The 14,995-nt window shown below is 39.5% G+C and overlaps 1 protein-coding gene across 1 annotated transcript in view; it reads left to right on the top strand.

The window, feature by feature from the left end:
- The window catches only part of LHX4 (LIM homeobox 4), a 72,404-nt gene extending 66,098 nt beyond the window's left edge, over positions 1-6,306 (top strand). The window contains exon 6 of the mRNA XM_001374486.5: positions 1,007-6,306. Coding sequence (XP_001374523.3) covers positions 1,007-1,401 — 395 coding nt within the window. The 3' untranslated portion in view covers positions 1,402-6,306. The remainder of the gene's footprint in view (positions 1-1,006) is intronic.
- The last annotated feature ends 8,689 nt before the right edge of the window (positions 6,307-14,995 follow it).

Genomic DNA, 14,995 nt, shown 5'->3' on the forward strand with positions numbered 1-14,995 from the left:
CTGTGCCTGGTACCCAGCAGACACTTAATAAATGCTTGTTGACTGAGATCTAACAATGGTCCTGGACTGCTTTTACTATCAGCACCTGAATGGTGTTTTCTCCCCTGTGCCTAACCAACGGAAGCCAGGACCTTAAGATACTTCCTGACCCTGGAAGAGCTGTAACAAGCCCCCCATAGGGCCAGGACCAGGGGCAGGCAAGGGGAAGGGTCTAACGTGCTGGGGAGGGGGCCCGGGCTGACACCATGAGGGATCCTGTGGAATAGTCGGCTTCCTAAATGCACTGCTTTTTATTGCCAGGGAATTTGCTTTCGGGGATGCCTCCGTATTTATTTTGTAACAACATGCTTAGGTAAATGGGATGGAAAAGCCAATTGGCATGTGTGACAACGAAGGCTCCAAGCCTCGGGTGGAGGGTCAGGCTGAGGCGCAGGACCTCCCGGCATCAGCGCTTGGGATGCTCTCCTACTCAATTACGTCTGCTCCCAACTCAAATTCAACAAACATTTATTAAGTGAATGCTATGTGCAAGACGACAGACAAAATAGGAACAGTTCCTGTCCTCAAGAAACTTCTTATATTCTCCTGGAAGATGCAGGTAGAGACCATAGTTTTTACTGCTTCACTAAAATAGGATGCTCTAGGCTAGATCTTCAGTGACTTTGGAACTCCTAAGGCCCCTTGGGGACCAGGCCCTCCCACCCCAGTGCCTAACACAGTGTTTGGCACCTAGTAGGTGCTTCACAAATACTTGGACTTGGAGAATTAGATGGGTTTATTCCGGCCTCTGGGATGTGTCTCATGTAGATATTTTAATGTTCTCCTCGAGTTAAGTCGGCTGTAGGATGGTGGGCCACTGCCAACGACTGCCGGCTGGCGTTTTGCGGCGTGGCAGCTGGGCTCCTTTGTGCTTCTCTTTCTGTAGCATGCTCTCCTCTCTTGTGAAGAGCTGGCAGCTACAGGGGGACTGATGTCCGTCATTAAATCTCCATTCTTTTGTCCACAGAAGATCAGATTCTCTCAGATCTCGGCCACACCAATAGAATTTATGGCAATGTGGGGGACGTTGCAGGCGGACAGTTAATGAATGGGAGCTTCTCCATGGATGGGACAGGACAATCCTATCAGGACTTAAGGGATGGGAGCCCTTATGGAATTCCCCAGTCTCCGTCTTCCGTATCATCCCTGCCATCCCACACTCCATTACTCAATGGGCTGGATTACACAATGGACAGCCATTTGGGAATCATTGCACATGGAGGGCAGGGAGTGACCCAGACACTGAGAGTGATGGCTGGGGGACCTACCTCGGATATCTCTACAGGGAGCAGTGTTGGCTACCCAGACTTCCCAACCAGTCCAGCTTCCTGGCTTGACGAAATGGATCATCCTCCTTTTTAAGTGACTCTGCTTCCCACCCTGCTTATTCTTCTGGCTTGAGAGTCCATTCAAGTATCAAGAGACAAATAGACTTTTCATGGATAATAGATGCACCAATATGAATTTCCATTATTTTCAATGGAAGTCCTCTACTGATTCCTGGAAGATTGTGATGTGATAATCCTAGGGTATTGTTCTGTGGGGGAATTGGTGGGAGCAGAGGATTCCCTCTGGAACACCGTGGGGGATGGATAATGTATGGCTCTATGACTAGGGCTCTAAGGAATGCTGACTTGTTGGTTCTTCCCTTCATTCCCCACACTTACAGGCTTTGCTGGTCATTACCCTGGAAGCACGTATTCACCATGACTGCTTTGGGAACTCCACTTCCTCTGGTGTGTTTTCATTGAATGCTTCCCAAATCATTGCCTTTACTAGGAAATGAGCTTCTTGCAGCAGAAGTAGCAGACTCAAACTCCCTTGAATTAAAAATGCTTTCTGGGCCAACTTTACCCAAACCTAAATTTTGAAGTACAGTCATCTGTTCCTGAAGTCACTGGAAACAATGACTGCCATGTTTGATAGAAAAGCACTTCTCATATTTTTGGTGTGAAAAGATGACATCTCCCCTCTACTTATGTCAGTGTATTCTTGATTTAAAAAAACAACCCCATGAACATGACCTTAGACTTGTCTTTTGGAGATGAGAAATGACTATTCTCCTGATTGACATCTGGACATTTTTGTTCCCTGATTGTGATGTTATTTGCTAACTTTACTTCCTCTACATTCAGGCTGAAAATCAGAAAGATGATGAAAGGCTAAACTATGGAGACAACAATGTAGAAAGATAATCAGAGAAAATAAATCTTGGTGAAGATGCAGATTCCAAAATGTAGTCTGTTCAACCGTATCAACTAGCATAAGGTTTGCTTAGAAAGACAGTCATGCAGAGAAGCAAAGCAGAGAGACTATGTTTAGAGTTCATTTGGAGTTGAGCTTTCAGGGTACCCTTGGGGGTAACCCCCCCATTTAAAACATAAAGGCCTTCTGCAGTGCTAATGAGTCATTCTGGACCTTCCACATAGATATACATTGGTTCATCAAAGGTTAGAATTAGATCGACAACTTAAAAGTGATAGAATGGAACTAAATCTCAAATTTCCTGGGGGGAGGGAGTGGGGCAGGAATCTTACATGTAATTACATCAAAAAGACCCAAAGAAGCCTTGCTATTTTGCCAATTTCTTTTGGGTTCCCTGGTCTGTCGTACTACATATCATTAGAATTATACCTGGGCCTGTTCTAGATAAAGGTATGCTAGGTGTAGAAATAAAAAAAAGAATCTCTAGGGTTCTCTGGTCCTGCTTTATAAGATCCACAGCCCATAGTAGACAGCACTGTGGGGTAATGCCAGCCCCTTACAGATGCCTGACTTGTCTACAGATGACAAAGCTTTTCATATGCAAGCTAAAATTCTTCATGAGGGTGGAGAAGCAAGGAACCCATCCCTCTGTTCTCCCTATCATGGTGGTGAGGGGGGAAGGGGGTATTTCTGTCTGCTTCAGACCTGCTCTGTACTCCAGCCACAAGAAACCAGTAAGGTCTGGTTTGTCCAATGTGAACCTGGGGACCAAGGATGCGAAGGACTCTTCTCAAAATGGCTATTCTGCTTTTACTGTCTGGGCCAGGGTCTCCATTGAAGGCTTCGGGAGGCAAGGTGTGCTCAATGTGGCATCTCAGGACCCAGCCTTGAGTGACCCTGTTGCTTGTTTCTCATTTGACCCTGGGCAAATCACTTTGTCTCTCTGGGCCTCAAGTTCCTCAACTGTAAGATGGCAGGGTGGGGTTGGACTAGATGGCGTAGTAGGTCCCTTCCAGCTCTAGATCTATGGTCCTCTGACTGGGGAAAGACATAAGGGAGGCCCAGGTCTAAATCCTTTTTGTGTCAGGTAGCCCTTTTGAAGCCTGTGGATTCCTCCTCAGACCAATGCTTTCTAAATGCATACACTAAAATATGTCGTGTTACAAAGGTAACCAATTAGATTAAAATGCAGTTATCAAACACTAAAAAACAAACCAATTCCATTTTATAGACTTCATGTCAAGGATTCCTGGTCTAAAATGGAGAAATAAGCAGGTTTCTCCTTTGCGGCTGTATTCTTTGAAGGCTCCTCTTCCCAGGGCCCTTGTGCCTACTGAAGGCAGGTCCTCTCCATGACCTATGGCCAGCTTCTGTGGTTCATAGCTATGTGTAAGTACTTGCTCTCTAAGCACAGGGGCTATGTGCGATCATGTTTGGGGTTTTCTGGGGAGGGGGAGGGCAAGTCAAGGGATCTTGGGGGCTGCAAATGAAGACTCTTCCTTAGATTCCATGTACGCTGATGATATCTATTACCCTGGGAATTTCCAAGAAATGTAGAACCTGGCTTTTGTCTCTCTCCCACCCTTTTTATAAAACAGAAAACTGCCTACCATCTTTTGAGTGAATACAGCAAGAGTGGAAACCCTGAATGTCCTGCCTGATCCTCAGCAGGTTGCAAAGATTGTGTGGGCTAAAAATAAAGCCCCATGAGTGGGATTTCTTCAGCACTGGCATCAGGGATTTCCTTTAAAGCCCTAAGGATCAATGCTTTCCAGAACTAATTAGCACAATTTAGGAAATCAACTGGTGATTATTATTTTTTTTTTAGTAGCAAGCCCCACAGCAACATCAGACTTAGTGAAAGCTGACAGCTTTGTTAGTTCTGCACACCTGCCCAGCTCCCCTCCTCCTCCCTGTAGACCCGCAGGAATGCCATGAGGAGCTGGTGCAAGTGAGGAGGGCTCAGGCAGGACTGTCTTGACCTGCAGCATGATTTGTGGTGGTAACATGTTCATTGTGGCTGCTCCTTGATTTTCCTTTATTTGCTCTCCCTTTAGAGCTCAGAAATTCTCATAAAGGAGCAGGGAAAATGAATAAGCTGGTATAGTTCTATGTATTTAGGTTGCATGGTGAAATCATTCTGCCTTTCAAGAAATCTTCGAAGCACATGTTGGTGGTCCATTAACAAAGCATACCCAGAGTTGCTTTTGTTTTTTAAACAAATCCCCTTTTTGGTGAGCTACCTTTGTAGATGGACAGGAAAGTGCCACCCACTTTACGCCCATCCAAATGCTCTCATTTCCCTTTTCCATTTATTCTAGAATGGGGTTCTTAGTCTTGTTTTGCAGTCTGATGAAGCCTATGGAACTGTTCTCAGAAGGTTGTTTTTGAATTCAAAAACTATATAGGATTTCAAAGGAAACCAGTTAAGTCAAAATAGTTCTCAAAATGTTTTTTTTTTTTAAAGTTCCTAGATCCCGGGTTAAGAACCTCTGTACTTAAAGGGAGGGAGTTGGGGGAAGGGCTAATAATCAGAGAAGACTGGGTTCTCTCATAGGCAGAACCCCAAGGCTTGGCAGCTTATCCTTTGGAGCCTAAAATGTTGCTCTGTGGCAGTTCACCTCCTTGCTCACACAATAGGTTGGATTTTAAAAAATGAAAGGGAGAACTTCCCAAAATATTCACAGTATTTGGCTCTGCTCTTGGCTCCAAGGGAGCAGTTAACTTGTGCCCATCATCTTCAGGGCTTGGCTAACAGTCTAGATGGAATACGCGCACCAGGCTGATTAAAACTCTGAGAGTTTCCAGTGGTAGAAGTTATTTTAAAAAAGGGAGGGACACGCCAAGGGACAGAGAAGTTATCTAGGTCTATCTGCCAAAAATAAGTCAAACTACAAGGGAAAGAAGTAGTCTAAGGGATAACTTGGCCCAGGGGTTCACTGAGAATGATTAGATAAGGAATATGTAGGAAGGAAAACAACATCCTACACTCAGACTCAAACCATCTACAAACTTCCATGTCTATCTGCTGCCTGGCGAACAACAGAAGATTTCTGATTTGAACAAAAGCTATTCATGCCAGCTACGGGGCTGCTATCTGGTCCCTGCGAGTCCTTGCTCATACGGTCACACGGGTCTTGCCCGACACCTCAGTTCTCACTACAGATGTTGCCGCCAACCCCAAGACAGTCGGATAGGCTGGAAGGGCTATGGGGGCTCATGTTGAAGCATTGCACTTTAAAAGTTGGAATCTGTGAGATGAAGATGAATTCAATTAAGCGGAAATGAGTTTTGTTTTATTGCCTGCCGCTGAAGGGCTTGGGCATGCTGAAAGCTAAATAAAAAGCACATCACTGGCACATGCTTACTCTCTCTCAGACTGGTCCAATGGCTTTTTTCCCCCCTTTTCCGGCAGTTGTTCCATTGGCACTGACACAGTAACTGAGACCAAAAAAAGCTGGGGAGGAAAGAGTTCAGCAAAGCCACCCCATCCACATCCACCTTGCTTGATAGGACCAATTGAAAACAAATTGAAAGCACATAGCTCATTTCATGATCCTAGCACTGGGAATTGCCCAAGGCATCAATCACTCATTCATTGAGCTAAGCTGGGCAGGTTTCAGAGGTTGTTTGTAGGCTGTGCCCCAGACAGAGGAGAGTGATACCCCCTGTGCTCCTGCAGTCAGCTACATGGATAGAGGCCCTATCAAGACTTCTCACTGGAGAGAGGCGTTCGCCTGAGCAGGAGCAGGGTCAGGGCTGCAGGGTCCCAGAGGCCAGCTTGCTCTGAGCTTGCCTTCTGAGCTCCCGTCTCCCTAAGCTCCTGACCCTGTCACCCCTTACCCTTCATGGTGTAAATTTTGTACAGTTCCAAAGAAATCAAGTCTTGTTTCCTGGGGAAAAAAAGAAAAAAAAGACCCTGTCTACCCACCCTTATTTATTTATTCCTCTGTGTCTCTGAATAACAGAAGCCAGTGAGTTTGTTTGTATCTGCCTCCTGTGCGTTGGCATGAGATGTGTATGGTAACACTATGTAAAATAAAGATGGCAAGTTCTTAAGAATCTCATTTGTCTGGCTTCTCATTTACTGTTGAAAGAAAGAGACTAAAAGACTCGAGTTGAAAACATCATTTTGTCACGAGAAGAAGAAAAGCTGTCAAATGGTCATGTTTCAAAGTAACTCATAAAACACCAAGATTGCTTAGTAACAACAACAACAATAATAGTTTCTATAACCCCATGACTTGTGGCTTACAAAGTACTTTCTTTTCAAAACCTCAGTGATGTAGACATCTTAAGTATGTTCATTCCTAGGAGAGGCAGTGAGGTAGAAGGGGGTTATGGCACTGGGCCTGGAATCAGGGAGGCATAAAATTCCAATCCATTTTCAAGTGAACCCCTGACTCAGTTTCCTCAACTATAAAATAGAGGTAATAGTCTTTAACCCAAAAATCTATTGTAAGGCTGAAATAATATCGGTAAAGCTCTTTTCAGAGTGTTTGGCATATAGTAGGCACTATGTAAATACTTATTCCTTTTCTCCCTCTTTTATAAAGGAAGAAACTGAGGCTCAGCAAAGTCAAGAGCATTTCTACAGTAAAAACCACCATTTGGCAGAGTTGGCATTGACCTGAGATCTTCTGCCCTCTAGTCAGGTCCAGGTGGCTTTTCATTGTAGCAGAGGATGGGGAGAGGTTGGAAAGCCTTGATCCCCTTCTGTCAAACTCAATGGCTGAGAGAGCGGTCCTGTGCATTCTCTGAGATCACTCAGTGGACACAGAAACTTGATGGATTACATAGATTTTTAGCAACTGGTTCTCAGCTGAATATTTACAGTCTTTCAAACTCATAGACTTCTCTCATTGAGAAAGAAAAATGTGTTTGGGTTGGGGCAGAGAGAGGGTATAGGAAGACCTCATCCAAATCCACAAGGGTCTCTTCAAGAGGCTGTTTGGCAAGTGAACTCACCCTTCTCATCTCTTCTCTTGGCTAAGCTTTCCTAGAAGCTCTGGGGGCTGAGGTTTTCTCCTCTCAGGAGGCTTTATTAGTATGCAGGACTTGCAGTTTAGCTGGAAATAAGAGAGCAGCAGAGACACTTTCATCAATAAAATCTTTTTTGATTAAAGTCAGAGTATTTCTCCAGAGTTGGGCTCCAGTCTGGGAAAAATAAGTGGGTGCGTTTTCCTCTTTTAATTGCAGTTTTGTCCTGGTAGGAGACAAGGTCCAGAGAGAGAGGAGTGATTACATTGCGTCCACCAACAGGTCAGCCCTCAGTATCTGGGAAAGTAGTCAGTGCCCTTCAAAAGGAGGCAGCTTCAATCTCTAAAAAGTAGCCAGGTTCAGGATGCTAAGCAAGAAGCTGAAATGTTGGGCCATAAAATTCTAATTGTATCTTTGCCCCTGGGTGGTTGTATGATTTTGAACAAGGCCAGTTTCTACCTCACATTCCTCTCAATTATTTTAAAAAAGGAAGAATAATGCCCATGATCCTCCAAGGTGGGGAAAGCCTTCTTTAAAGGCAGCTGGAGATGGGTTACTTGATAAATTCTTCAGAGGGGATGCTTATCAGGCCATTTGATTTTGCTTCTTATAGGGATAGGATTGTTGGTCCTTTGATAAATATTCAATTAATATCCCTCACCTAGTACAATGCCTGGCATGTATGAGGTAATTAATTAAAAAACAATGATTGTTAAATTGAACTGAACCTTTAATGAAAGCCAGGCACTCTTCTAGGTGTTGGGGATACAAAGTAAAAAATGAATGCTCCTGGTTCTGGGGGTGGAGCCAAGATGGCAGAATAATCCAGAGCCACCATGACAATCTTCTCCGACCAAGATTAAAATATCACCACAAAATGAATACAGAAATGAAAGAATTAACAAGGAGACAGAGTGAAACAACTTTCAAGAAAAGAAGAAACCCAAAAGGTAGGCAAATAACATCTGGGGCACTGGGATGAGAGGAGAGCAGAACCAATAAGAAGCTGTAGCAAGAAGGGAAGAGTAAGCCAAGAGCAAGCTACACCCCCCCACCCCCACATCTGCAGGCTTGGAACCTAAGGCCAAATCAACATCCAGATCCTGAGATGCTGCCTGGGTAAATAGTGGCAGAAGCCAACCCATATCCTTTGAAACTTCAAACTTATAGAGAAGTCTGGTGCCCCAGCCCAAGGGGATTCTAGTCAGGGCTTGAGATAAGGGCTTAGTTCACATTTTGGGGTGGCTGATAGTACTAAGTACTCAGTAATGATCTTTTTTTGCAAAGCTCAGAGCAGAGCTCCAAGACAGGACAATCAAGGGTGTACCTGATTGGATTAAGTACATAGAGAGCCCAAAAACTTGAACCTAAGCCTGGCACAAGAATTTGATCAGACCTTGACCCAATGAAAGTTAGAATGAAATCAAAAGCTTACACTTAAGCCCGAGGCAAGTCTTTAATCTATCAGCATCTTATCAGCATCTCAAAGGTCAACTGAATCAGTATGGGGATGGGACTCTTAGAGCTCTCACTCCTCAGACCATCGCATTATCCTCCCAAGCTTACTTATAATTAGTTAGGAAAAATGAGCAGACAACAAAAAAAGGACCTAACTCTAAGGAATTTTTATGGCAACAAAGAGGAAAGTACAGACACAGAAGGGAGACAGTGAAAGCAAAGGAAACACATGCAAAGTCCAAAAAAAAATATGGAGTAGACACAGATTCTGAAAGAACTCAAAAGGACTTCAAAAACCAATTAAGAGAGGCAGAGAAAAAGTGGGAGAGAGAAATGAAAGGGATGCAAGAAGAAATGGGCAAACTGAAGAAAAGAGAACAAAAAGTTGACAGAGGAAAATCAGGCATTAAAAATCAGAACTGACCAACTAGAAACTAATGCTTTCATGAGAAATCAAGAAACAAAAAAAGCAGAATAAAAGGAATGAAAAAAAGAGGAAAACATGAAATATCTTATTGAAAAAATAACTGACCTAGATAATCGATCTAGAAGAGACAATTTGAGAATTATTGGACTGCCTGAAAGCCATGATCAAGAAAAAAACTTTGTACATCATATTATAAGAAATTATAAAAGATAACTGCCCAGAGATCCTTGAACAAGAAAATAAAATTGAAATAGAAAGAATTCACAGATCACCTCCAGAAAGAAATCCTCAAATGACAACTTCTAAGAATTTAACTGTTAAATACAAGAGCCACGAAGCCAAGGAAAAAATACTTCAAGCAGCCAGAAAGAAACCATTCAAATACCATGGAACTATAAGCAGGATCACATAGGACCTAGCGGCCTCTACATTTAAGGATCAAAAGGCAAGGAATATGATATTCATGAAGGCAAAAGATTTGGGTTTACAACCCAGAGTCACCTATTCAGCAAAACTAAGTATATTCTTTCAGGGGGGAAATGGACATAAAGATAGAAGATCTCCAAGCATTCCTGAGGGATTCCAGACCTAAACAAAAAATTTGAAATCCAAACATGAGACACATGAGAAGCCCCAAAAGGTAAATAATAAAGAGAAAATTTAAGGACTCATTAAGGTAAAAACATTTATATGTTTACATGGAAAAAGGATTCCTATAATTCTCAAAAATTACTCTTAGTAGTAGAGAAGATAGATGGAATTTGCTCAATAAGAGGGTGGAGAAGTAAGCTGATTATGATAATATGATATATAATATGTAAATGTGATGCTATGGAACAATATGTATGTATGACATGATATATTACAAATCAATCAAGGACTGAAAGAAAGGGTTGCATTGAGAGAAAAGGAAGGGAGAGAGAGAATGGGGTAAATTATATAACATAAAGGGACATGAAAAATCATTATAGAGAGGGGAAGAAAAGGGTAATGATGGACAGTGTTTTAAACTTTACTCTTATAACTGGCTCAGAAAAGATAATAAAAAAGTATACTTAGTGGGGTATAGAATTCTATCACACTACAGAGAAGTAAAAGGGCAATAAGTCAAGGGAAGGGGGAGGTAACTGAAGGGAGGGGAATTGAGGGAGTGACAAAAAGCAAAATTATGGTGAGGAGAAACAGAGAGAAAGGGAAAAGAGCTGGATCTAAAGTGAATAATATGATGGAGGGTAATATACAGTTTGTAATCATAACACTGAATGTGAATGGGATGAACTGACCCATAAAACAGAAGCTGATAGAGTGTATTAAAAACCAGGATCCTATATATGTTGTTTACAAGAAACACATTTAAAGCAGGGTGACACAGACAGATTCAAGGTAAACGGCTATAGTAGAATTTATTATGTGTCCTATTAAGTAAAAAAAGTAGGAGTAGCAATCATGATACCAGAAAAAGCTAAAGTAGAAACTGATCTGATTAATAGAGATGAGGAAGGAAATTATATTCTGTTAAAAGGTACTATAAACAATGAAGTAATATCATTACTAAACATTTCTGCACCAAATGGTATAGCATCTAAATTTCTAAAGGAAAAATTAAAGGAGCTCAAGGGAAAGATAGATAGTAAGACCATACTAGTGGGGGATGTCAAATTTCTATTTTCAGAACAACATAAATTGAACTGAAAAATAAATAAGAAAGAAGTAAGGGAAATGAATGAAATGCTAGAAAAATTAGAGTTAATAGATAACTGGAGAAAACTGAACAGGGATTAAAAAATACCTTCTCAGCAGTACATGATACATATACAAAGATCAACCATGTACTAATGCATAGAAATATTGCAAACAAATGCACAAAAGCTGAAATAATAAATGCAACATCTGCAGATCATACTGTGATAGAAATTATAATTAACAAAGATCCATGGAAAGGCAAATTTTAAAATTAATTGGAAACTAAATAATCTAATTCTTGAAAACTGGGGGGTCAAAAAAGAAATTATAGAAACAATTATGGACTTCATTAAAGAGAATGGCAATGAGGAGACAACATATCAAAACCTATGGGATACAGCCAAAGCAGTACTTGGGGGAAATTTTATATCTGAGTGCCTATAGCAATAAAATAGAGAGAGATCAATGAATTGGGCTTGCAAGTTAAACAATTAGAAAAAGAACAAATTAAAAATCCCCAGATAAAAACTAAATTGGAAACCCTAAACATTAAAAAATTAATAAAATTGAAAGTAAAAGAACTATTGAACTAATAAAAAAGACTAGGAACTGGTACTATGAAAAAACCAAATAAAATAAAGTACTAGTTAATCTAATTAAAAAATTAAGAAGATAATCAAATTAATTGTATCAAAGATGAAAAGGGTGCTCTCACCTTTAATGAGGAGGAAATTAAGGTAACTATTAAGAACTATTTTTTGCCCAATTATATGGCAATACATATGACAATCTAGGTGAAATGGGTGAATATTTACAAAAATATAAATTGCCTAGATTAACAAAAGAGGAAATAGAATACTTAAATAATCCAAAAAGAAATTGAACAAGCCATCAAGGAACTTCCTAAGAAAAAATTCCCAGGACCAGATGGGTTCAAGTGAATTCTATCAACCATCAAAAGAACAACTAATCCTAATATAATATAAATTATTTGATAGAATAAGCAAAGGAGGAGCCTTACCAAATTCTTTTTATGTCACAAATATGGCATTTATTTCAAAGCTAGGCAGATCAAAAACAGAGAAAGAAAACTATAGACCAATCTCCTTAACGAACATAGAAGCAAAAATCTTAAATAAAATACTAGCAAAAAGACTACAGCAAGTTATCACAAAGATTATTCACTATGATCAGGTGGGAGTTATACCAGGAATGCAAAAATGGTTTAATAGTAGGAAAACCATCCACATAGTTGACAATATCAATAATTAAACCAACAAAGAACACATGATTATCTCAATAGATGCAGAAAAAGTCTTTGACAAAATATAACACCCATTCCTACTGGAAACACTGTAAAATATAGGAATAGAAGGGTCATTCCTCAAAATAATAAGCAGTATGATTTTAAAACCATCAGCAAGTATCATATCATCTGCAACAGAGACAAGTTAGAAGTCTTCCCATTAAGATAAGGAGTGAAGCAAGGATGCCCATTATCACCTCTTTTATTCAATATTGTACTAGAAATGCTACCAGTAGTAATTAGAGGAGAAAAAGAAATTGAAGGGATTAAAGTAGACAATGAGGAAATTAAACTATCACCCTTTGCAGATGATATGATGGTATACTTAAAGAATTCTAGAAAATCAACTAAAAGGCTAGTGGAAATAATTAACAACTTTAGCAAAGTTGCAGGGTACAAGATAAACCAGCATAAATCATCAGCATTTCTGTATATTTCCAACAAAATCCAGCAGCAGGAATTAGAAAGAGAAGCTCCATTTAAAACCACTCTAGACAATATGAAATATTTAGGAATCTATCTACCAAGACAAGCACAGGGATTATATGAACACTACTACAAAGCACTTTTCACACAATTAAAACTAGATCTAAATAATTGAAAAAAACATTAATTGCTCATGGGTAGGAGGAGCTAACATAATAAAAATGACAATCCTACCCAAATTAATCTACTTATTCAGTGCCATACCTATCAAACGACTAAAAAACTTTTTATAGAATTAGAAAAAAATATAACAAAGTTCATCTGGAAGAACAAAAGATCAAGAATATCAAGGGAAATAATGAAAAAAATGTGAAGGATGGGGGCTTAGCAGTACCAGATCTTAAACTGTACTATAAAGCAGTGGTCATCAAAACAATATCGTACTGTCTAAGAGACAGAAGGGTGGATGAATGGAATAGATTAGTGGTAAATGACCTCAGCAAATTAGTGTTTGATCAACCCAAAGATATCAGCTTTTGGAACAAGATCTCACTATCTGTCAAAAACTACTGGGAAAATTGGCAAACAGGTTTAGATCAGCATCTTACACCCTATTCTAAGATAAATTCAAAATAGGTAAGTGACTTAAATATAAAGAGTGAAATAATAAATAAATTAGTTGAACATAGGATAATATACCTGTCAGATCTGTAGGAAAAAAATTTAAGACCAAGCAAGAGACAGAGAACATTACAAAATGTAAAATGAATGACTTCGATTATATCAAATTAAAAAGTTGTTGCACAAACGAATGCAACCAAAATTAGAAGGAAAACATTTTAATAACAAAACTCTCTGACAAAGGTTTATTCCCAAATATATAAAGAACTAAGGTAAATCTACAAAAAATCAAGCCATTCTCCAATTGATAAATGGTCAAGGGACATGAATAGGAAGTTTTCACATTAAGAAATCAAAACTATCTATAAGCACATAAAAAAGTGTTCTAAATCCCTCCTGGTTAGAGCAATGGAAATAAAAACAACTCTGTGGTACTCCCTTACACCTAACCAATACGGCAGCAAAGGAAAGTGATAAATGTTGGAAGGGTTGTGGAAAAATTGGGACACTAATACACTGCTGGTGGAGTTGTGAATTGATCCCACTGTTCTGGAAGGCTTTTTGGAACTATGTGCAAAGGGATTTAAAAGAATGACTACCCAAAATAATCAACAACTTTAGCAAAGTTGCAGGATACAAAATAAACCCACATAAGTCATCAGCATTTCTATATATTTCCAACACATCTCAGCAGCAAGAATTAGAAAGAGAAAATCCATTTAAAATCACCCTAGACAATATAAAATACTAACTATATGAACACAACTACAAAACACTCTCCACACAATTAAAACTAGATCTAAACAATTGTTAAAACATCAATTGATCATGGGTAGGACGAGCTAACACAATAAAAATGACAATCCTACCCAAATTAATTTACTTATTTAGTGCCATACTCATTGAACTCCAAAAAAACTTTACTGAATTAGAAAAAACCACAACAAAGTTCATTTGGAAGAACAAAAGATCAAGGATATCCAGGGAAATCATGAAAAAAAATGCAAAGGAAAGGGGCCTTGCAGTACCAGATCTCAAACTATACTATAAAGCAGTGGTCATCAAAACAATTTGGTACTGGCTAAGAGTCAGAAAGGAGGATCAGTGGAATAGACTTGGGGTAAGTGACCTCGGCAAGACAGTCTATGATAAGCTTAAAGATCCCAGCTTTTGGGACCAAATCCACTATTTGATAAAAACTGCTGGGAAAATTGGAAGACAGTATGGGAGAGATTAGGTTTGGATCAATATCTCACACCCTACAGCAAGATAAACTCAGAATGGGTGAATGACTTGAATATAAAGAAGGAAAGTATAAGTAAATTAGGTGAACACAGAATAGTATGCATGTCAGATCTTTGGGAAGGGAAAGATTTTAAAACCAAGCAAGAGCTAGAAAAAAACCACAAAATGTAAAATAAATTTTGATTGCATCAAATTAAAAGGTTTTTGTACAAACAAAACCAATGCAACCAAAATTAAGAAGGGAAGTGACAAATTGGGAAATAATCTTCATAACAAAAACCTCTGACAAAGGTCTAATTATTCAAATTTATAAAGACCTAAATCACTTGTACAAAAAAATCAAACCATTCTCCAATTGATAAATGGGCAAGGGACATGAATAGGCAATTTTCAGTTAAAGAAATCAAAACTATTAATAATCCCAGGAAAAAAGTGTTCTAAATCTCTTATAATCAGAGAGATGGAAATTCCACCTGGAATGTGAGTGATAAGGACTGATCCCTTTCCCTGCCTTGGCTATCCAAGGCCTTAAAGCCCGCTTTGGTTTAGCCTGAGCCAGAGTGGGTCTGAGTTTAAAACTTCTTTCCTTCTCTCCCTTTTCCTTT

Source organism: Monodelphis domestica, chromosome 2, assembly GCF_027887165.1.
Source record: "Monodelphis domestica isolate mMonDom1 chromosome 2, mMonDom1.pri, whole genome shotgun sequence".
Lineage (NCBI taxonomy): Eukaryota > Metazoa > Chordata > Mammalia > Didelphimorphia > Didelphidae > Monodelphis > Monodelphis domestica.